This window comes from Phasianus colchicus, chromosome 1, assembly GCF_987193195.1.
Source record: "Phasianus colchicus chromosome 1, bPhaCol1.hap1.1, whole genome shotgun sequence".
NCBI classification, from domain to species: Eukaryota; Metazoa; Chordata; class Aves; order Galliformes; family Phasianidae; genus Phasianus; species Phasianus colchicus.
Genome location: NC_143436.1, coordinates 75551764 through 75576852, shown reverse-complemented (window position 1 = coordinate 75576852; position 25089 = coordinate 75551764). Strand labels below are relative to the sequence as shown.

Genomic DNA, 25089 nt, shown 5'->3' with positions numbered 1-25089 from the left:
GACTAGGGAGAATGCGGCTCTCCTATTAACTGAGGGGGGTGTTCTGGTAACGAGGGATGCTGAGAAGGCAGGGATACTGAATGCCTTCTTTGCTTCTGTCTTCAGTTAAAAAGCTCCCCCTCAGGAATCCCAGACCCTGGAGGTTAGTAAGAGGGTCTGGGGAATGGAAGACTTCCCTTTAGTCAGGGAAGAGACGGTCTGAGAGCACCTAGGCAACACCAATGTTCATAAATCCATGGGACCCGATGGGATGCACCCATGGGTGCTGAGGGAGCTGGCAGAGGTGATTGCTGAACCGCTCTCTCTATCATCTTGAGAGGTCTTGGAGCATGGGGGAGGTGCCTGAAGACTGGAGGATAGCTAATGTCACTCCGGTCTTCAAAAAGGGCAAGAAGGAAGATTGTCAGCCTGTGTCCCTGGCAAGGTGATAGAATAGCTTGTGCTAGATGCCATCTCCATACAGCTGGAAGAAAAGGTTATCAGGAGTAGTCAGCATGGGTTCACCAGGGGGAGGTCATGCTTGACCAACCTGGTAGCCTACTACGGCTGGGTGGATGGAGGGAGAGCAGTGGATATAGTCTACCTTGATTTCAGCAAGGCATTTGACACTGTCTCCCACAGCATCCTTATAACAAAGCTGAGGAAGTGTGGGATAGATGAGTGGACAGTGAAGCGGGTTGAGAATTGGCGGACTGGCAGAGCACAGCAGGTCGTTGTTGGCAGCGCAGAGTCCGGTTGGAGACTTGTAACTAGCGGTGTTCCTCAGGGGTCGGTGCTGGGTCCGGTCCTGTTCAACATCTTCATCAATGACCTTGCTGAGGGCATAGTGGCCACCCTCAGCAAGTTTGCTGATGATACAAAGTTGGGAGGATTGGCTGACATGCCTGAAGGTTGTGCTGCCATTCAGTGAGACCTGGACAGGCTGGAGAGCTGGGCAGTAAGAAACCAGATGAGGTTTGACAAAAGCAAGTGTAGAGTCTTGCATCTAGGGAGGAATAATTGCATGTACCAGTACAGGCTGGGGGATGACCCGCTGGGGAGGAGCTCTGCAGAGAGGGACCTGGGTGTCCTGATGGATGACAGGTTGGCTACAAGCCAGAAGCATGCCCTTATGGCCAAAAAAGGCCAATGGCATTCTGGAGTGTATTAAAAAGAGCATGGGCAGCAGGTTGAGGGAGGTGACCCTCCCCCTCTAATCTTCCCTGTAAGGCCTCATCTGGAGTACTGCATCCAGTTCTAGGCTCCCCAGTACAAAAAAGACAGGGATCTCTTGGAAAGAGTCCAGTGGAGGGCCACAAAGATGGTGAAGGGCTTGGAGTATCTTCCCTATGAAGAAAAGCTAAGTGAACTAGGTCTGTTTAGCCTTGAGAAGACTGAGAGGGGACCCGCACCAGGTCTAGAAATACCTAAGGTGTGGGGGGCAGAATGGCAAAGTCAGACTCTTTTCAGTAATGTCTGGAGACAGGACAAGAGGAAACAGCCAGAAACTGGAGCATAGGAAGTTCTACACAAATGTGTGCAAGAACTTCTTTACAGTGAGGGTGACAGAGTACTGGAACAGGCTGCCCAGGGAGGTTGTGGAGTCTCCTACTCCAGAGATATTCAAGACCTGCATGGACACCTACTTGTGCAAGGTATAGGGAACCTGCTTTGGCAGGGGGGTTGGACTCATGATCTCTGGAGGTCCCTTCCAACCCCTGCAATTCTGTGAAATTGCACCATAGATATGAAAGATGTTTAGAAACACCAGCAAGTTCACCTTTCTGCAATTTCTTTTCCCATTTCTGCATTGAATAATACCACAACAGTTAGATTAATGTAAGTGTTAGAATTACTGGGGCTGGAATTCAGAAGTTCTACAGACATTACTATCCAGTGGTTCACTCAGATCTGTCACATACCATAATTCTTTTTGTTTCCATGCAAATTGACCAGAAAAAGCTGCAGGTCTGGAGAGCCTTAACCTGAAGTACTTTTTTTATTCCGTTCTGAATTTCTCACATTGCTGGGGAAAAAATATATACAAATAAGAAATGCAAAAACTCCCATTGATTTCAATGTAACAGCAATTTTAGCCTCTTATTCAACATTAGTCTCTATCACTTATTTCAGAAAGCTCCTAACTGTGCTGGATGAGAATACAAAGAGATAATGAAATCAATTTAAAGCCACACCATAGCTGCCATGTTTTATGTTGCATTTCACCAAAAATTATTCTTAATTAATGGGGCAACTGCTGCCTTTTTTTTTTTTTTTTTAATTTCAATACTTAACAAACACAGCTGAAGCTTCCATAGAATTCAGGAGGTTTGGGTGGACCAGCAAAGAATAACTTGAAGATGAGGATGTGAAATTTAAGTACTTCAATTCTCTTTTTGCTTTCTTCTTGTATCATCTGCCCATTAATATGAGAAGTTCTTTTGTTATGTGAACATACTGCAGGAATATGACTGAAGAGAAGATCACACAAAGCAGCAAACAGGAGAATCTGAGTCAAACTTTCTTCTTCTCTAGATAAAGGTGCTCCAGGTACTTAATTTCCATCTAGTTTTCTCCCTCTAAAGTTTACTAGCTTTCTACAAAAGAAAAAGTATTAACAGAAAGAATAACCTTAAAAACCATCTAATAGAAATAGACATTTATCTGTGGTGTCTGGATTCCAGGCATTTTCTGTCATCTTCCCCTTTTTTCCAACATCACCGTTTGACTCACTTCCATACACTTTTACCTAGTTTGGAAGATTTCCACTGCTTATTAGGCCATAGTGAGCCACTCTTTAAAAACGATGTATGTGGACCCTGAGGAAAACATCTTTGCATGTTTTGAGGCAAAAGATTACAGTATTCTATTATGTCCCCAGTGCAAAATTATTGAGGGAAAAAAGACCACTAAAGCTGAAATGGAAAGTTTTTAAACTATAATTTATGGATTCATTTTGTAAAACCAATATATTGGTTCTTAAACTAATCCCTATTGCTAAGCAAATCAACCTATATCAATCCCTCATTTTTCCTTTATGGATATCTTTTGGGATTTTTATATCCTAATCCTCACCATCCTCAACTTTTTATATTTAGAGATGCATTGCTCACATTGAATCATACAACTAGCAAAGATATATATAATAATTACACACTCTATCCACAAGAGTAACTTCTTTAACCAATCCAATCTGGGAAGCCAGCAGGTCATTTTGGTTAAAATTCCAGCTTATGTAATCCTGGTTTACTTTGTGCAGTATTTCAGTTTGGTGTCATATCTAATATATGTCTGTCTTTATTCTACCACTCTGATCTACATAAACACAACAACTAGCATTTACTACTGCGCAAACTCCTCCTTGTGCAGCTAACAACATACATAAAGCCGTCCTATTTTGCAGTACTACCCTGGCCAAGCTTTGGACTTCTTAAGGGCAATAAAAGCACCTAATGTTTCATTTCTGAGGTGTTCCATAACTGCTGAGATGTTTACTATAGCCTTTTCCAGTTCTGCAACTCCTAAAAAGGGAATTAACCACCTAGCGAACGAGTGAAAACTACTAAGCCTTTCTACTAATGGATTGAACACTTCTCTCCCAACCTCCAAGAGTATTCAGTTCTGTATTATTGCAGTTAACTGATCTGTTACACATCACCTTTGGCATTACTGTTCCTAGGGTACAGGTTGTGGTCCACCTTTGTAATACCTTCCAAACTCAGTCTCCACATAATCATCTTTTTTCTTTATCTGATACCCAATATTTGTGCATGTTTTTCAAAAATACTTATCTGTCATTTGTACTATCCATTTACAATGTGTTTATTTTCTTAGTGAAGCATTCCCTATTTGATTAGTCCCTTCATCTATCAGACAGCATTCATAGACTGGGTCCCTACAATCCATGTTTGTGATTCTATGTATTTATCTGCAAAGTACTCTGTGGATTTGTTAACAAATACTGTATCCCAACTTTGTTACAATAGTGTAATGGTATTTCCCATAATAGGTATGGACTTACCACATTGGCAATTCCGAGGATATTACTGCTATCAGCAGCCACCTTTTTCCATCAACTTCATGTGCTTAGTTTTGACCCAATGCATCCAAATGATAAGCATAAGTATTGCTAAAATTTACTATCATTTTAGACAAAAAAATATATATATATCCCTTAAATACTGCAAGAATTTCTTTTTTAAATAACTAACATAAGCAAACAATTAAGGCAGTTAATAAAAGGCAAAAAAATCACTATATACTCTAAAGGTAACTATATTTCAGTAACTATATTCAGGTTCATAATATGATTAACCATTTCCCTGTTTACAAGTTGTGTTCATTTACGTGAAAATTTCGGTTTCATCAGTGCAGTCTGTTCCACTTACCACTGTGGGTTGGAAGCTTTCTTTGTTCTTGTGTAAGAGTCTACTCCTTCCACCTTGATAGCAGGTGTGCATTGTAGTAGTATTTTATATGGTCCTTTCCACTTCTTTGATAGTGGTTCAGAGCTCCAGGCCTGTAGATACACCCATTTACTGAGTTGGAATGGATATACTGTGACTACCAGAAGTGTTGGTGCTGCCTGAGCCACAAATCTCTGGTTAGAAGATAAGACTTTCACTAAAGAGATGACATTCTCTTAGTTTTAATTCATCCAATTGGTTTACATCAATACTACCTGCCAATAGCTGAAACGGTCTTCCATACATAATAAGGATACATACATACGGACCAATTACATTAAATATTTTATAATATAATAATAAATTAAATACATAAGGACCAATTTTCTATTTAGCACACTGTTTTACCATAAGATATAGTAAGATGAGGGGTAGGGCCTCAAGCCATTCCAAGTCTGTTTCATAACAGATTTTACTAACATTTTTTCAAAATTTGATTCATTTTTTCCATCTTTCCACTAGACTGTGGCCAATACAGAGTATGTAACTCTCATCCTATTTCAGTAATATTTGTTAGGTTTTGAACAACTTTAGCTACAGAAATATGAACCTCTATCTGATGTTATCCCTATTGGTACCCCAAATCTAGGGGTTCTTTTAAGCAAGATTTTTACTACTTCCCTTGCTTTGTTGGTGTGACAGAGATAAGCCTCTGGCCATCCTGAGTAAGTATCAACCAATACCACTAAGCATCTGTAGCTAGCTTGCGTGGGGAGTTCAGAAAAGTCTACCTGCCAATTGTTTCCTGGGCTGCCTCCTCTCCTTGTAACTCTAGAAGGTGGTCTTTTTGCATTCTGTGCATTACATTTCAGGTATATTTCACACTTGTTTAGCATGCTTTTCACAGTTCCTCCCATCTGCATGCTTAAAACTTGAGTCTTTAGACTATCGATGATAGCATCTAATTTCCAGTGTATATCCCAATAATTATCTTCTTGGAGAACTATTCCCTGACTGTTTGAAGTTACCCACCATCCTGTTTCATTTTTCTTAGCTTTTAGCAAGGAAGCCAATTTGTCTTATTCTGTTTGATTCTTTGGAGATTCACCAATCAATTCTTGATATCTCTAGGGTACTAACTGGAGGAAAATCCTTTTGCTGAGTTTTGGCTGCTGTATCTGCAGCCAAAACTATCTGTATATAGTTGTTGCCCAGACTGATATTGTCATTTCATTGGTGGCAGTGCATTATTAGCAACTTCTGGTAATTGCACCTTTTCTAACAATTCTATTATTGTTTCTCATGTTTTACAAATGTTCTCTGGTAGATTAATAGCCTCCGTTCTTTCCAGATAGCACCACGCACATGCACAACCCCAAATGCAAATTTTAAGTCCATCCAGATGTTGACACTTTCCTGTTTTGCAAAGTCGAGTAGTCTTAACAAGACTATGAGTTCTACTTTCTCTGCTGAAGTGGTAGTGCCAGAGTTCTATCTCTGGTTGTTACAGCATACCCAGCCTTCTTAAGCCATCTCACAGAAGACTGCTACCATCCACAAGCATTTTCATATCTTTAATTTCATATGCTCTTGCTTCACCAGGATTGCTGGATCACTTGGTAGTTCATAATCCTGCTCCAGGATAACCAGTAACTTCCCTTTTGATTGATTCAGTACTGCAGTAACCACATGCGGGATTTACAAAGTTATTTTATTTCCCAAAGTCAATTTTCTGTCCTCCTGGATTGTAGTTGGAACAGCTTTTAAACCGAGGCTTTCCAATTTGAGGTTTCTGGAGGACTACCACATTCTGGAGTCCATCACCAAGTTTTCCATTTTTCCTTTTAAGACTTCATACAGCAGTTAGCAAGCTAAAAATACTCTATCAAAGGCTCTAGTCTCTATAATTCCAAGCAGTATTTTGTCTTACTGGTGCTGCTCCCACCTTCAGCTGGATAGTTACTGTTGCTGGTTCAGCTGGGGTCTCATCCCCCTGTCCTCCTCTTTTTGTATTTATTGCCATTATATCCATGGCCTTTGAGAGGTCTGGCTCTGATCTTCTGGATCTCTGCTGCTGTTTCTTTGTGAGCAATCCCACTGCCAATGCCCAAAATTCAAACATTGTCTACACTGATCAAGTTCCAGAACTGAGATCTCTGGCCTTATATTCTCTCTTCTTGGTTCCAGCATCTACGTTATACCTCTGTATATACTGTTTTGTTTGTTTGTTTCTCCTCATCCTCCTTTCAGTTCCTTGCACTATGGCCAATGCCAGTAATTTCCTGTCTCTATCTTCTCCTTTCTTTTGCTTTCTGAGTTTCCTCTCTGTTCCCTCCTGTGAATTCCTCAAGCCTCTTTATTTTTCTCCCCAAACATTCATCATTACAAACTGGCTCAGCTCTCTTTGATCTTCCAGGCAACTCTCCTGCCTAGGAAAGATCCCATTTTAAAATTTTAGTTTTCTCTCCAACTAATCTCCACCAATTAAGGGCTTCGGTGGCCCTAGTAAATATAAAAACCAATAGCATCTACCAAATTTCAGTTTTATCTCTGGCCCTGGCGGCTTCCAGTGTTAACGCTGGGAGATATCAGGTTTCCTGGATCTCTGCAGATAAGGACATTCTCTCACTTGTAGTATATTCCTCCCCACCCCCAGGTAACACTGTTTTAGAACAGTAGTTCGCAAGTGTCTCGGGCCCCAGCTCTTCCGTTTGCGAGCCACAGGGGGGCGGTGCCGGGGTTTCTCCTCACACTACTCATTTGTCTTGGCAAACCACAACCAATCATAACAATCTAAATACACAAGAATCACAAGAATGGAAATACACTTTATACTGGACAATTGTCCCTCCTCAAATTGCTAGGTAATGGAGTCTGCCGGCTCCCTCAAGGCACGATTGTACGCTGAATTCCTACAAAGATAAGCCATAACCAATATCCCCTAGCAAGATGGGAACTTTACTTTTTTTTCTTTTTCTTTTTCTTCTATCCCCCCCCCCCTCCCCCCCCCCATATTCCAGGTTTCCACAAATAATTTTAATCATTTCTCCAATCCATCAATTATTACAGTTTTCAACAAGTTTCCTCTGCAATTTCCACAACCGACTCCACCATGTCTGGAATGTCTGGAATGTATGAACTGCCTTCACACACTGCTGCAGCTACAAAAGTAAGAAGCAAAGCTTAACAGACTGCAGATCCACCACATACACACAGCGCGAAGAAACAAAAAATGAAAAGGTCAGCACCGTTACAGTAATACTCACATACAAAATCACAAAACCAGCAACCATAATGCAGCACAGTTATCAATAAGTGACCAAAAAATGAAGCTCTCTAGTTTCTCTTGGGGGGTCTTGAATCTCTCAAGTCCCACCTCACCACGTTACTTTTGGGAAGACATACAGCCTGGGGGGTACTTCTCTCAAGCACTCCCCTTAACAGGGACTGGCACCCTATTTCTCTTGAGGGGCTTCTCTCACTATGTTACTGGCAAATATGAAACCTGTCCTGCACACTTGGGATGTCTCCCTACTGACATGTGGGGTACCTACTCAGGGGTACCCCTTTACTCTTTCTCTCCGTACATGATAGAGATTTCTGTCACACTTTACCAGAGGCAACTAAAAAAAAAAAAAAAAAAGTGTTTTACCATATTCCAGGGAACCTGCAGCCAGACCCAACAGAGCTGGGATAAAGGGGAGCTCCTCAGTAATCACTCGAATAAAATAAGTGTTTAACTGGTACCAGAACAAGCAAGCCCACCCTGCAAAGTAAAAAAACATGAAGTACAGTCCTTGGTCAAGATTTATGCCTGGGCAAGGGCCCCATCCACTTGGCCTTCTTGCTCAGACAGCTTGTAGCAGACTCCCACTATGATGTCTCCTGCTCTTGCTTTTCCTTTAATCCTCATCCATAAGCTCTCTATCAGTTCCTCATCCATACCCAGGTGGAGCTCCATGGACTCAAACTGGTTGTTGACATAGAGGGTAACACCCTCTCCCCTTCCTATCTTTCCTAAAGTTTATCTCCATCTACTCCTACATTTGAGCTATCTCATGTCACCACAATAATGCCAGTGACATCATAGCCCTGTAGGTATGTGCACATCTGTAACTTCTTGCTTGTTCCTCATGTTCTGTGTGTTAGTATACAGGCATCTGAAATGAGCTCTCCTTGAGGCTGATTTACCAATTGGAGTTCCTTTATCTAGCACTTTAGGCACCGTCTTCCTGGCCTGTAATCCTAGGCATCATTACCATCATCAGTCTCAATAAAGGATGGGTTAAGGATACCCTCCCTCAGCAACTCTAGTTTAAAGCCCTCCTGACTAAATTGGAAAGCTTGTTGTCCCTTCTCTGAAAGATGAACCCCATCCTCTCTCAGAATACCAGATTTGTCAAAGCTAGTCTCACAGCCAAAGTAGTCAAAGCCCACTTCATGACACCTCTCCTTTAACTGTTTACTGATTTTCTGAATTCTTTCAGCCCTTACCCTCCCCATAAAAATCAATGAATACATAGGCGTTATAATTAAGAAATATACAAAAGAGTTTGGCTAAGCAGGTTATTACACTAAAAAAGAACAGATAGAGGGCTTACCCTTGTCCTGGGCTTGCTGGAAAACTCTAAAAGGAGGAATCTCCAGAAAAGATCCTTCCCCACTGGTAATCACTCTTAAATGGGAGTCTAGGAAAGGTGGAGCCAAGCTCCACTCATTCCAGCAGCACAGGTGAATTGTCTTCACCAGCCCTCACTCATTGCTCACCTCAGGTACTCAATCAGAAGTTCAGGCCATGATTCAGCAGTTCCCATACTCTCCACTTCTTCACAATACGAACCAATGATTGAGACAACTAAACAATGGGACAGATCTCTAGTGGATCTGTTGAAATCGGAGATTTGAGACCTAATTTAGAGTTTTTATTTTCTTGATCAACTGAGTTTGTTGATTCAGGAGTCTGGTCAGTGGTTTTTGAAATGTTACAAACTTGACCTATTGGAAGATGCAGAATTGGCTTCTTCCCTGCTAATGTGCCAAGTTCATGCACTAACTTTCCCATGCGATCTTTCAAAAGTTGGTTTTCATTTTTTAAAGTATTATTCCTTATTTCAGCATGAACTAAAGCATTTAATAATGCTTTTCTAAGCATTTCTATAGAAAGGACATGATGTAAATTTTAGCATACTTGGCCTGCTGGCTCATCAAATGTATAGACAAAGAATAGATAGGTGGTATAATTAAGAAATATACAAGAGAGTTTAGCTAGACAGGTTATTATACAAAAAAAAAAAAAAAAAAAAAAAAAAAAAAAAAAAATAGAGAGAGTACTTACCCTTATCCTAGGCTTACTGGAAAACTCCAAACAGAGGAATCTCCAGAAAAAGTTCCTTCACTCTTAAATGGGATCTGAGAAAGCAGATCAGGTGAATTGCCTTCACCTGTGTTCAGAGGGCTGACTCATTGCTCACCGCAGGTGATCAATCAGAGGTTCAGGCCATGATTCAGCAGTTCCCATATACTTCCCATCCCTTTAAATGCGAGGATTCATGAGAAGATGACTTGTGCTTCTGAGTTCTTCACTGTTACTTCCTGCTCCTTGTAGTCCCTTATTTTTCAGGTTACTCACAGCTATGTCAGTGGTGCTTATGTGAAGCAGCAGCAGCAGGTAGTAGTCAGTGGAATATACAAGATCAGGTAATCTCTCTGTCCTTTATGCAGGCCCCTGGCAAGCAGCGAATCTCTTTAAATAGTGAGGCATGGTTACAGATGAGTGCTTCTGTACCTCTAAGAAGAGAATCACCCACCACTCTCACCTGTTGCTTTTCTTTAGTTGCTGTAGATGCTATGCAAGTCGGAGTTGTCTGGCTTCCTTAGTAAGTTTTGAGGATTTATTACAGTTTCTTTATTCTTTTCTTTCATAGTTCTGCAGAAGCTTCTCTGGTTTTGAGGCAGGCTTCTTAATTATGTTAGTCTCTGTCCTGGCAGTTTTCCATTTCTGACTGCTGTTGGCTTCCCCTCTGACTGGATGTGTTTCTGGAGGTGTTTGGGGCTGTTTGGCTTCAGACTGTAGATTCAATGCAGGTTGCATGTGAGTCCAGCTGTCTATCTCCATTTTTGCCTCCCAGATAGTACACAGCCTTTTGACTGTCTTGTAAAGCACAGTCACCTGTTGCAGGAAGTCCTCTCCCTGGGCATATTTTATGCAGGTGAGTTTGCTACCCACCTCTGCTCCAGGAGCAAGGACCAGGCACTTCCCATAGATCAGAGTCTGCATAGCTGCTTCTGCCTTTAACAGCTCAGTTTGGGTGGAAGCAGTGGTCATGTCTAGAGTAGTTCTGTGAATGGTGCATATCCCCCATGCCAGAGCTGCAGTCTTAGAAACAAATTCTACTTCAAGGGTAGTTGGAATGAGCGCCCTTCACTTCTGCAGCTGGCAGAATCACAGTGTCATGCTGTGTGAGCTACTACTCCAGCTGCTGCCCACCTTAACTGCGTCTTTTGGGGGCACAGGTTTGGCCTTTGTATGCCCTGGCAATGGCTATGCCGTGTCAGCCTCTCTCACAAGAGCTGCCAATCGCTGTAGGTTTGCTTCTCTGTGTTTCCCCAGCAAGGGAAATCCCTAAAACCTTATACTTTGAGATCTGTTGCTCCAGTTCTGACTGGGCTGGATCCAAAGCAGCTGCTCTTGGCAACTGAGTCTAAAATGGCCAATGCTGTTGTAAAACATGGTCAAAAGGAGAAATTAAGATTTCAACTGATCTGATCTACAGGATGTGAAAAAACATAACTGACCTGCGTTTACCTAAGAACTGTTAGCAAACTGTTTAGCAGGCTGTTGGTGGCCCCAGCCCTGTTCTTTAAAGACAGCTGCTCTTCTCTACCAAGCATCCCAGCCCAGCCCATCTCTCAGCAGCAACCAAACATCAGTGACCTATTAATGCTGTCTGGGCTGAAACCAGAACATGGGGAGAGTGCAGTGTGGTGTGACTCAAGTCATGGCAAGTAATTTTATGCATCTTGATATATAAGGTAAACACAGTACTATGAAAGTGAAAAATAAGCAGTCTTTCCATTCTGATACCTTAATTTATGATCAGATTTGAAGATTGCTGAAATCATTTTTTCATATATTTGCAAATCCATTTTCAGTTGACACATTACCTGAGAATTTTTAAATGGAACATATAGTTGCAATCAGATAGATATTCAACTCAAAAATTTGATCATGTCTCTTTACTAGCCTTCTATAAGAACTATCTTACCAGAGAAAAATATCCTTCAATTCAAATTCACACTGTATGTCTTTCCTTTTTGGCAGTATGTATATTTGTGAACAACTGAAAGCAGAGGAAGTGTAAAATTTTATCAAAAATCACACTTTGAGAACTCACTATGAGTTGCAGCCACATCAGTCGAATCAGACTGATGCATTAGTTTCACAAAGACAAGGTCAAATATCCCACTAGTGTTGTGGCTTTATTGCTTTCTTTTTATATTTCAATAAAAATATTAATAGTTATAATATATATATATTTTACTTATATGCATTAACTATATTATGTATTTTATGAGGTCTGCTCTAAAAGTAATGCTTCCTATTTTCTTACATTGGCCCACAGTTTCATAGGCAGATGTTGGTGGTGTGGCAGTAGATGTTGAACTTTCCCACAAATATTCCATTATATTTTGTTGCTCTGTGACAGATGTCAGCAAAAGGTCAGTCTGACAAAATAATTTTTGATACAGAAGCATGTCTGCAAGCAAAGGTGTAGAACTGAATTCCCCCACGCAGAAAAAGTTGCACCCATTGACAGTCATCAACGCTTGCTGCACATTGATGGAGACCAAATAGTGGATGTGAGCACAGTTAGTTGGTGGGTAGTGTGTTTCAGCAGTGGCAACAGAGACTATGAATCACCTTCACAAGTGCAGGTTTTAACAAGCATGGCATACAGGCTCTTGTTCATCACTGGCGAATATGCAGAGCTAATGGTGATGATTATGCTAAAAAATATTTGTAGCTGAAAATTTGCTCTATCAGAGTTACCGTGCTCATTGTAGTTTCCCTGAAATTAAATAGGAGGCATTACTTTCATTGTGGCCTATGTATATGTAGCCCAAAACAATTCCTTTTCACTCAGTGAAGCCTAGGCTTTGTGCACTAAGGTATAACTGAAGGACAATTCAGAACTTGCAGATCTCTTATGAGAAATCTGTAAAGGATGATGATACAGCTGTGCAAGTACATAGAATATCTAACTTCTGGTGAAATAAGTTTTTCAGGGTCTGCAGGGATCTGTATACTTTGTCATATATTGTCAGTAAACTCTCAAAAGAGAACGGCAATTTCAGAAATATGTATTTTCTCATGTAAGAATTCGAACAAATCTCTCAAATTTGATGTTAATATACTTCTGTAGTTTTCAATAGTTTAGGAGTAAACTTGCAGATGAGATACAGTGAGTCACAATTCTTCTCATTGAGTTCCAATACAGGTGCTATAGCAGAGTTTTGATGTGATGTAACTACATATATCTCAAGCGACTTTTGTAATTTTTTTTTTTTTTTTTTTTTTTTTTTTTTTTTTTTTTTTACTGAACCCAAAGTGACTAAGGTATTATGTCTGTTTCTGTGTGTGAAAGGAATGACAAAACCACCCTGGGGCCAAATTCTACTGACCTGACTGAATCTCCCTTACGAATCTCAATCTCGCTCTTCATCTGAAGACTGGCTAGGTAGATAGTTACATAGCTGTAAGGGAATTAAGTCCTTACAAGAGCAAAGGTCCTTAATAGAATTAAGATACTGTTCAAACTTGACATTTTGTATGTATATATTTCATAATTTTTATTAATTGTAGACTTTTTTTTTTTTTTTTTTTTAATATGGAGACAAATGTTGTCTCTTTAAGATTCCCCAAGCAGTACATATGTATATATAGAGATATCTATTTGTTGACTTAAATACACTCAGGTATATGTGCTTGAGATTAGAGATGACTGGAACCCAAGCATCTTCAAGTGTTTCCTGTTGGTTACAGGGCTGACTGGAAGTCACTGGTGTTTATTTTTAGAGTCCTATATGGCTTCAGAGCTATCAGTAAGTTAGATAGACTTATTTTTTGGTGCTGCAGATTTATCAGCAGAAGCAATCTTTTGGTGTTGACAGTGGGAAATCTTTATGCTTAAATTTCATAAGTCTACCAGGTTTATGAATGAGTATATTCTAGTATCCTCATTGATTGGCAATATATACATTCAATCATTTTGACCACAAAATATACTATATGGAATTTTCCAAATTTCATGTTGAGAGAAAAGTGCACCTGTGCAACATACGAAGTATGAAGATTTTGCATTACCTTCCAAGATTTTGTTTTCCTGTTTTTCCTTCTTGAGGGAGATGCATATTACTAACTACTACTATTATTTAAGCCCAAGGTGCTTAAGCTTCAGAAATATGCTTGTTCAATATGTATCTAGAGACAAGTCATTACTGTGAAGTACTGGGTTGAACTTTACCATAGCATATTATGGTGTTGTAACTTTCTTCTGATACAGAAACACAGCAACCATTTCATTCAGCAGCCTGTTAACTGGCAATAAGCAGCTTAGGAGAAGCTGCAAAGCTAGCCTTTTGGCACTAAAGGAACTTGATATTCATTTTATGTCCTAACACAAAGATTTAGGACAGACCCTATTGGGGAAATAATAAATAAATAAATAAATACATTAAAAAAAAAAAGGAAAGGAAAGGAAAAAAAGATTTGGTCTGACCTTTTGTTCCTCAGGAAATTAAAGAAGCTTTTCAGGAAGATGAAGGATGAAAGAACTGAACCAAAGGAAATGGACACCAACCAACCAAAGGACCCACAGCAGTGGGATCTTGACTACAGCTTGGAACCTTTCACTGGGCTGACTCCAGAATACATGGAAATGAGTAAGATTCTGAATTCCCTTTCTGCAACAATAGTTTTTTCATAGGACTAAGTAACATACATTGCATGACTGCCATGACTTGGTATGATTAAAGGAAGAACACCAAAATACTTTTGTAGCTTTTCATGGAAGACAGCAGGGGTATGAGACTACTGAATTACCAACATAGAAGCAACGATAAGTCCTAGCATCTGTTACTACTTCTATTGTCAAAGAGTCTGGTGTTACCAGCTGGAAGTTCTATCACAGAATGGCTGTTGTTGGAAGGGACCCCCCAGATCACATAACCCAGCTCTGTTGACAGTTTGGTCAGCTGGAGCAGGTTTCCCAGGGCCTTGTCCAGCTTGGTTTTCAATGTTTCCAGGAATGTATATTGTACAAGTTACATGGGCAACCCATTCCAGTGTTTGATCACTCTTATACTTGACATGGTTCTGGCCCAGTCTAGACTGGCTCTGTGACTAATGGGGTGGGGGGACTCATGGGAAAAGGGATTGGGAAAACGTAGGAAGATAGGCCTACAAACAAAACAGTGGCAACAAACTAAGGGAGAAAACTAAATTACTAAATAAGATGTGGAATGGGAGATAACACAGTATAATAGGACTTGAAGCTAACAAATCAGTTAAGTGAGAGAGTCCATAAAAATGAAGGTCTTTCCCCAGTGCTGAAGGTGAGATGGCAAGGGAGCACACACCACAGAGACAAGCAGAAAAAAAAAAATAAGTCTCGAGACTCAGTAACTTTTATCTTTCCCTCTGAATGGAAGAAGAACAGTGAAGTCTTCTGGGAGCTGTAGTTCTTATCTTTGAGACAGGTACACAAAACTGTCAACAATCCATGGAACTGCAGCATTAACTCTTTAACTCCCAGTGCACTATATGACGTTATGATGTGGAATACTGATAACTAAAATCATAAAATCATGACACTACTAAAACATGTTTAGTGTTTAGTAGTAAAAACTTTTGCTTAACTTGAATTCCCTCTATTTCAGTTTGATCCCATTGTCTTCTGTTCTTTCACTCGGCACCCCTGAGAAGGGTCTAGCACCATCTTTTTCAATGGTCCCATTGAATATTTGAATTCATCGATGAGACCCCCAAGTCTTCTTGTGGAAGAACAGTCCCAGCTATGTAAACTTCTTGTTCATAAAATCCTTTGATCCACCGGTCATTTTAGCACTTCTTTATTGAATTCACTGCAGCATGTCTATATCTTTATCTACTAGGGAGCACAGAAGAGGAAACAATACTTGTGGGGTATTGTTTCCTTCACAATGTGAAGTGTGTTCACAGTTGTGCTGAGGAGAAGGATTCCTTCTCTTGATCAGCTTGCAAGGCTCTTCCTAATCATCTCACTCTGACTTATAGGAGGGAGAGGAGGTTCTTTGAGATATACATACACCTGAGGTGAGATTAAGAAACAACGGTTCAAATGTTAGTCTGACCAGTTTATTACACATCCTGGTCGTTCAGGGCGATAGAAAAGGTAGGAAATAAAAGCAGGGAATCTTTGTGGGAAACAAGAGGGAGATGGATACCACCATGGGTCTAGCGTGGTTTGTAGTTCAGTCATTGATCTCAGGAACCATTTGGTCACTGCGGGGGGATGGGAGAAAGCCAGGAAACTTCACAGCAAGCAGGCCCTGGACTAGGCCAAGTCCTTCTCAACAGGGCTGCTTTCTAGGAGTTATTTCCCAGTTTGTGCTCATCTCTAGGATTGCCCTAACCCAAGTGCAACACCTTGCATTTTGCCTTATTGAAACTCATTAAGTTCTTGTGGGCTCACTTTTCAAATCTATCCAGATTCTTCTGAGTGGCTTTCTTTCTATTGTACTGACTAAACTACTCAGCTTGGTGTCATCACCAAACTTGCTGAGGGTACACTCAATCTCACAGTCTAAATCATTGATAAAGATGTTGAAGAGCACCAGTTCCAAGATGGACCTCTGAGGGACATTGCTTGTGACCAACCTCCACCCAGAAGTAGAGCCATTGGCAACAACTCTCTGGCTATGACCATCCAGCCAATTCATTATCCACTGAACAGTCCACCCTTCAAATTCGTGTCTGTCCAATTTAGAAGTAAGGATGTGGGGTGGCACTATGTCAGAGGCCTTGCACAAGTTCAGGTACAGGATGTCGCTTGCCCTTCCATGGTCCAATGATGACATCACTCCATTATAGAAGGTCACCAGAGTTGTGAAGCATGACGTGCCTTGGTGAAGCCTTTCTGGTTGTCTCAGATCACTTCTTGATCTCTCACGTGTCTTAGCATCTCTTCCAGGAGGATCTGCTCCATGATGTCCTCAGGTACAGACATGGGGTTCTCCGGTTCAACAGACATGGTAGTTCCCCAGGTCCTCCTTTCTCCTTTTCTTAAAAATGGGAGTGATATTTCCCTTTTTGCAGTCACCAGGGACTTCACCAGCCAACCACAACTTTTCAGATGTGGTGGAGAGTGGCTTGGCAACCATATCAACCAAATCTGCCAGGAAACTTGGGATGCATGTCAGCTGGCCCCATAGACTTGTACACATTCAGCCTCATAAGGTGGTCGCAGACTTGCTCTGCTCTTATACTGGAAGGGATTTTGCTCCCCCAACCTCCCTTTGGAAATTCAGGAACTTCTGTTCATTTTTATGAAAGGACATGCTCTCTGTAAGAAACTAGAACTCTGGTTGTGTATTCTCTTTGCTTTCCCTTATGAAACAATTGCCCTTGAGGAGGCCCTACTTCTTTGAGTGATGATGTTTGGAGCAATGCCAGGATGTGCTTTGCAGTACAAAACTCAAGAACAGAGGAGTTTTTGATATAACTCTTTCACTTCTGTTTTGTAATGGCCATTTCAGACCTGCTGGGATTTCATTTTATTCTTACTTATAATATTAAGAAACCTGAGCATCTTTGGTTAGCTTTTCTTTTTATTATTATTTATTTATTTATGTCTACTGAAACTAATAGAAATAATTAGGTTTACTGTTTTGTTTTGTTTTTTAAATCTTCCAAATTTTCATGCGGAGAAATGTGGTTCTACTTTTGTTCTCTGGACTTTTTTTTCTATCAAATTCCATTTGCAATACTCCATTTCAACAAAGTTACAAGCACCACTCCACTAAAGCAACAGGCAGTGTGATGGCTAATGGGATCACAAAAGCTGGTGCTTTCGTGATTAACCTTTTAACAGTAAACATTAAGAACAGCAAGCATAGAAGAAGAATCAGCAATTTCTGTCTTAAAGCTAATCTATGCTCATGTGCCCCAGGAGAATTCCCTTCCAGTTCATGCAGTTCACAAGGCAACTTAATGCTTCAGTAGAGAATGTTCAGCTTTTTAAATGTTCTCTTGGACTTGGATGTTTAATATCACTCTAAATTAAATCAGTCACAGGTGATCCTGTTCCTTGGAATTTCCATTTCCAGCTATCCCTAGGCCAGCAGCTACACCATCATGCGTACTTCTACCACTTCAGGAGTTGACCAATCACCCAAAGCCAAACAAACATGTCTGCCTGTAGAAAGGTTTCCTGTCATTTGCACTAGATGTCATCAGCAGGGTGGTAACTTCTCCGGACTGTTAACTTCTCAACCCTCCTCCCCGTTCAAAAAAAGACACATTAGTTTGCTGAGAGCTCTTTCTGCTCCAGAAAGACATACTCAGAGAAGTATGGCCACTTGTCATTTTACTTTTTTAGTTAGGAAAGTATGTGTATTGAGGCTTCAAGCTAGCAGCTTGTGACACTAGGATGTTTTGTGGCCCGGAATAAAGGCTCAATCCATAGCATTAAAACAGTAATGAAGTAGACAGCTAGGGCGAATCCAGGAAAATGAGTTCAAAATCTATTTCCAATTCATAAACTGAAGCACAAGTTTTCCTTAAGAATTGTGTTAGAATAGCTTGGAACCACTTGACTGAAAGTCAGTAGCTGCAGCATGGAACAAAGGCACTGGAGAAAATTCAGGGCAGACAATGAAAGGAATGATGGCCTCATGGATTATTGCATAAAATTCTATTTCAACAATTATTATTCATGAAATTGAAACATTAAACTGAGAGCAAGTCCATGGAAGTCAAGAACATGACTTTGATTTAACATACAGTATGCAAGACATTTAGACTAAGGGACATAGCTTTTAAAGTAGAAATCATAAATAAATCTGAAAAACAAATAAGAAATAAACCACAAAGTCTGCAAGTAAATTTCTATTGCCTTCACTGGCATTTTACATACGCTGTTAGTGTGGGAGGAAGAGACCAATGTTTTATGGCTAATAAACTCTGCTTTCCTTGGAGAATGCTCTTGTGGGTCATTTCTTCAGTACTCTCAATCTGATTTCACTCAGCAGACTGTACTGAGCTTTCTTCTTAAACAGACCTTATTAATCAATAATAGTTTCAATTTGCACTATTGAAATTTTTGATGATCATTTGTTTTGGTACTATTAACTGATATATATCTTTTTTAGCAGACACTCTTGAGCAGAAACTCTGAATGTTTGAGTGATCTGAAAATTTTGTGCAATGAGTCCTGAAATGTAAATTGTCACTGTTAACGTCAGATTTTTAATGAGTACTTTCCATTTCTGAAACTCTGAAATGACTCCCAAAGTATGCAGCATGTATAGCAATTTTCCCATTCAGCTGGCAGTAAGTTCACAACAAGCAGCCTACCATATTAGAAGCTGATATTTAGAGGAAGTTGATATTTAGAGGAGCAATAAGCATCGCTAATGAAATAACTTTAGAAAGACCTGTCAAAAACCATTTGAATGATGCTTGTGAGCGTGTAAAGTTTACACCAATACTGACTTTTCTCTTGAGAAGAAACTGACATTAGCAATGATTTTCAGATTCTTTACTCTTCTCCAGTCTCTAAGAGCCCAGGGTTTATAAGGCAATTAAATGAAAACATATTTTTCTCAGAGATATAATAAAGAGTTTCATCATCTGACTGCTGTTAAAAAGCAGTTGGGCAAAACTCTTTTTTGAATTCTAAGAACCAAATGATCAGATCCAGTGTCTGTAGCAAATGACTACCATAAGGAAGGTTTGAAAGAACTTTCCTACAGCAGGAAAAGCCATCAAACAGGCAACATGTGAAGCAGCAAAAGGGGAAAGAAAAAAAAGAATAATTGAAGAGGAACTTAAATTTTGCTATGATCTCTATATTGAGCATGGATTTGAAAATACCAGCTCAGTCTGTTGTGTGTAGACTTGCTATATACATGTTTACTAAAGAGTAGTAAATTACACCTATTTCTTAATTTCAGCCAGGCTTGGTTGAAAAATTTCTTCTTAGAAACTTATTCCATTCTTTACTTAGCGTAACACATAGTTCTATGACATATTATTGATAAAGAAATGAGGAAAAGGGAAAACAATTATAAGCAATTACCTTCATTCAGGTTAGTTTTTGATACCAAAAAACAATGCAAAGGTTACCCATGCTACTCAGTGTGTAAATCAAGTAGAACCTGAGTGATATTCACTGTGAGAAATTTTATATTGGGGACTGATTCTTATACAAGAACAATAACCAACAATCTGCACTCTTAATCTTATCTTGGAAGCCACTTTAGAGGGACAGTGTTTGCTGTGTCTTTCTTTGTTGGGATTCAGTTCCATTTAGGTTCTGTGTACAGGTGATTAGTTTCCACAAAAAGTGGTCCTCTAATAATTGCTCTGATCTGGGAGACTTCTCTTGATGATGTTTGTCTCAGGGTCCAACCAGCCTAAGCCTAAATGAAATGTTGTATATATGGCACCAGATGTTGGGAATGCTGTTCCATGTGTGCTGGCTCTAAGGCCTTTACTTATTTCCTGAATGAGATTGACAATGCAGGTGTCTTGTCCTTGATACTAGCAGTCTGGATTTTTTCTCTCATCAGAAATAAAGCCCATGTCATTTGACTACACATCTAGTGCTCTGTTTTGAAGAGAAGGTTTTATTTCCCTTGTCCTCAAGTTTTCCCTGTATACAATTCGCAATTTGCTCACTAGGTTTTGACATAAAATGGAGTAGTATTCATCTTTGTAGTCCTTCAATCTGACCTAAAGGGAGGAAATCCATGAAAAAAAGCTTCTTCATCTTCTTACACTGGTCTTTATAACCTTTTACCACAAAGCATATGAGAATAATCACCCAAGTCAAGCAGGGCTCCAATGAGTGGTCATAGGATTATATGTGACTACTAGAAAAGCTCGCATGGAGAATTTGTGGTAGGTATAAAGATGAATGTAATATGGATATTCCACGTACTCATGTGTTCATGTACTCTGGCCAAAAATAGGATGTCTTGACATCAGCAGTCATTGGTGGATATCTTTGTAAGTGTGATAGAAGTGGTGTAAATGGTTCTGCTGTAACTGAGCAGGTCGCGAGGTGCAGGCCTGTCCTATGCTCCATCAGTCCCATGTAGACCATCACCAGGTGTTGTATGTGATCCGACAGTAACACTGGAACGCTTTGATGGCATTTTGTTCCTTCCAGTGATCCTGAAGGCTCAAAGACACACGGGAAGTAATACAGATGTTTCAGGGGTACCAGGAGGGGAAGGTCTGCTCTCCAGGACATGATACAGGCTGTATTTCTATCCTGGGTCAACACTTCAGCTTGTAGTGGGGCATGTCCCAGCCACGTGTACCACACCTTCTGGCCAGATGCCTGCAGCTGCATAATTATATCAGGCACCAAAGGGGGTGTCCTGATCTGCCGTAGGGACATGATGGGGGCCCCTTTAGCAATGAAGATTGGAGTGTTGACCACAATATCAGTAGGCCATGTACGTATTACTGGAGGGACTACTGAGCCTTCCACCTCCAATAATAGCCCCCAACGTGCAAGTAGGTCACACCACTTCATTCCTACCTGCACCTTCCAAGGCCATTTTATTCTGTGGGTACCTGGATCTAAATTCTCAGAGGCAGGGAGCAGAAGATTATTTTCATTGCCAATCTGGGGTTTTACCTGATTATCAGTGCCTGTAGTTTGGATCCCAAGCGGGTAGTCCATGTTGTCTGTAACATTCTCAGGGCACTGGAATGCCCTGGTTTGCTGTCTCGGGGTCTTTCATTCAGGTCCCGCAAGGTTTCATACAGTCTTTTTGTCCACCCCTGCAGGGACTGGGAATCTATCTTCAGGGCAGCAATAAGAATACCGTTATAATGTTCACTGAGGCCTGCCCCAGTTGGATTATATGGCAGGTGGAATCACCATTCGATGTTATTTTCTTCTGCCCAGCACTGTAGCGTCGCACCAGTAAAATGAGTCCCTTGGTTGCTCTAGATGTCTTGAGGGGTCCTGTAGGCAGACATCAATTTAGTGAGTGCCTTGATGGCATATGCCTGGTTTGCTTTTGGCACTGGATAGGCCTGCAGTAGCCCACTTGCAGTTTCGATGCAGGTCAGGGCATATCTCATCCCCTCAGACCGAGGAAGGGGTCCAATGTAGCTGACCTGCCATCATTGGAGAGGATTGTGTCCTCTAGCAAGATGGGCTGTTGTTTCTTGTTTCAGAAAACGATCTTGGTCTCATCTTAGAGCAAGGGGTAAATCCCGGCATGCCTGGGTGATGTCAGGTAGCTGTATGGGCAGTCCCTGTGCTTTAGCAGCTGCCCACATTGTCTTTTGTCCCACATGCCGTAGCTTCTTATGTAATCAACAGGTGATGTTCTCAGATGGTGAATTCTCAATCCATTGAATTTGGGCCAGTGTGTTGGCTTCATCATTTCCCAATGACTGTAGGGGCTGATGACCAGAAACATGGTAGACACATATAGTCCTGTGTTTGACTGTATTCTGTATGTCTAACCACATGTCTTTGCCCCAGATTGGTCAGGGGTGGATAGTCCATTCTTGGGTGGTCCACTGTGCAATCCAAAGAGTGAGCCCCCGGTACACAGCCCAACTATCTGTACAGATATTCAGAATACCATCACCGGGTTCCTTGTTATAACCATCCACATGGCTCGCAGTTCTGCCCATTGGCTGCGCTGACCATCTCCCTCGTCAAACCAGATTGTCTCAGTCGAAGGATGGTATGCTATTGCTCTCCTCTTGCTCGGGTTGCCCTTGCTGGACCCAGGCATCTTCAGGGCTAGGATATTTTCCCTCCTGAACAGGACTTTTCTCTGGTGGAGCGACCAATGTTTCTTTTGGTGCATCACTGTGATACGTCACTGGGCCTAGAATCTTCTGAAGTTCTTTTAATGGTGATGAAGACAGACGACTCCTCCGGCTGATGTAGGTGACCCATCGTGCCACTGTTTGTGCTTGGGCCACCCCTGTCTTAGGAAGGTGTGTCAGATCTTTTATCCACCCCTGAATTGGCAGAGTGGCCTTAACTATAACTTCAGCCGTTTGCATTATCGGCTCTACTGCCTGTAATGCAGAGTAGGCAGCCAATAGCTGTTTTTCCAATCATACTCTTTCTTCTGCTCCATGCCAGACCTGAGACCAGAAACCAATGGGGGTCTGAACAGAACTCTGGCATTGCCACAGGCCCCAACCAAAGCCGTCAGGAGTGATGTGAACGTCCAACTCAGCTGGGAGGGTAGGCTCCCCAATGCCTGGGCTTGTTTAACTGCCAGTTTTGCCTGTTGGAAAGCGTCCTGTTCTGTTTTCCCCCAATCCCGTAGCTGCCCCATTTTTGTGAGCCTGTACAGTGGCCTTAGCAGCTGTGCTAAGCAAGGTATAAAGGAACGCCAGTTACCCAATATACCTAGAAACTCTTGCAGCTGCTTTGGTGTTGTAGGGACTGGGAATGCCTGAACCTCATCTATGACAGCACTGGGTAGCACTTTGGTCTTTCCTGACCAAACCACCCCCAGGAATTTTACGGACAGGCCCAGACCTTGCACCTTTTGGGGATTTATAGACTATCTTCTCTGTTTTAAATAGGCGGCTAATGAACCTACCACCTGTCCTGCTGCCTCTGGTGAGTCGGATGTCAACAGGAGATCTTCAATATAATTATATAAGTTAACATCATCAGGTTTTTTCAGATTAGCCAGGTCACACGCCACTAGATTATGACAATATGTTGGTGAATGCACGTCCCCCAGTGGCAGGACCTGACAGGTCCACTGCCTGTCTCCCCACGTAAATGCAAATTGATCTTGCGATTCCTCAGCAATTGGGATACTGAAGAACGCATTTGCTAAATCTAGGACTCAACGATAGGTTTTTATCTTCCTACTCAGTGTGTCCATTAGTGAGGCAATATCGGGTATGGCCGCATGAATAGGCAGCGTGACCTTATTTAATTCTCTGTAATCCACTGTCATTCTCCATGTGCCATCTGACTTTCGCACTGGCCGTATGGGGGAACTATATGGGCTGTGTGCAGGTCTTACAATGCCCACTTTTTCCAATTCGTGTGCTAAACCCAATATTTCATCCTGCCCACCCAGGAGTTTATACTGCATTACATTAGTATTGCGGCGCAGTTTCAGCACGCAAATAGGCCCATGTTTTGCGTGGCCTCTTAATATTGCCTGCACTGCCCGGATACTGATACATCTCTGTCAAAATCTGAGCTCTCCCACAGTTGTTTGGAGAGCCAGACCCATAGAATATCTATGCCCAGAATGTATTCCTGGACTGCAGCAATAGGCACTTTATACTCCCAGGGTGGGAGATGCCCAACCCCCAACTTCAACCATGTTTGGGTGACAGGAATAGTCTGTCCCCAAAAGCACCAATCATCACTCTGTCTCCATTAAATTTAGTTGGATCTCTGTAGGTAAATGATGTTTCTGCTCCAGTGCCCACTAATGCCATAATACCTCTCTGAATATATTTTCAGGACCAATAAATTGTCAATTCTACATAGGGCCTCTGGTCCCTTCTGGAGGCCCTTGGGGGACTAACATCCCTTGTCACGCCATGAATTCTGCTGCACCATATTCTTTTGCTTTTGGCGGCTCAGACATCGTGGCCCTGAGGCAGCTTTTTTTTTCCTCTTAAGAACAATGAAATCTTGTTGTTGGTATTCTCTCTATAACCCTTATCCTTGGTTTCTTAGGGTAGATTCTGAAATTTTTGATTGTCCTTTAGTTGTCTCCAAAGCTGGAGAAGGACATGATTGGACCGGCGGTCAATCTTAGCAAATTGGAACCCAGTCCAAATTAAATCATTAAACATTTGTTTTTGGGAGACCCTTATGGGTCTCAATTGAGGAGCTCAAGTAGCTGACATCTTGGTTTTAGTCACTGGCAGGACCTCAGCTTCTAATGTCCAAATATTGTGCCTAGTCCGCAGGTGTTCTATTTCTCCTAGGTCGGCCACTAACTGGGCAGCCGGCTGGGCTACCACTTCTGAGGCCACCAGGGAATTCAGTACAGAGACCAAAGTACCGTACAAATGAGAGGGAGCTTGCTGTAGAATTTAGTCTCTCATCCCTTCTGAGAATTTGATCATATCAGGGCCGTCAAATGTGTCTTCAGAAATTGCTTTCCTTACGCCTAGTTCGCAGATATAATTTTGAAGATCCTCCATGGAGGACCATATCCCTATACATAGAGGTATATCAGACTTATTCGGCCATACCATACAGCAGGCCTCCATTAACCATTCTATTATAGAATGGTTTTTCATTAAGATATTGATTACTCACATATAACCTCTGCCTGAGAGCAGAGTGGACAGTCATGGTGGCCAACTTGGCTATTTCCGAGCCATTCACCAAAACACTTTCTGCCCCAGAATCCCACAGTCTTAATAACCAAGCCCGCACACTTTCTCTAGGCTTCTGCCAAATTC

The 25089-nt window shown here is 41.3% G+C and overlaps 1 protein-coding gene and 1 long non-coding RNA gene across 2 annotated transcripts in view; one reads left to right on the top strand and one right to left on the bottom strand.

The window, feature by feature from the left end:
* ANO2 (anoctamin 2) overlaps positions 1–25089 on the top strand; it is a 196664-nt gene that overhangs the window by 156559 nt on the left and 15016 nt on the right. The window contains exon 20 of the mRNA XM_090139455.1: positions 14179–14327. Within this exon, the coding sequence (XP_089995581.1) occupies positions 14179–14327 (149 nt within the window). The remainder of the gene's footprint in view (positions 1–14178; positions 14328–25089) is intronic.
* LOC116237223 (uncharacterized) lies at positions 1776–9786 on the bottom strand. Its single transcript, XR_004168688.2, has 4 exons — positions 9721–9786; positions 8038–8151; positions 4368–4498; positions 1776–2576 (listed from the first exon to the last, which is right to left on the bottom strand). It is a non-coding gene; the product is annotated as an uncharacterized LOC116237223 (long non-coding RNA).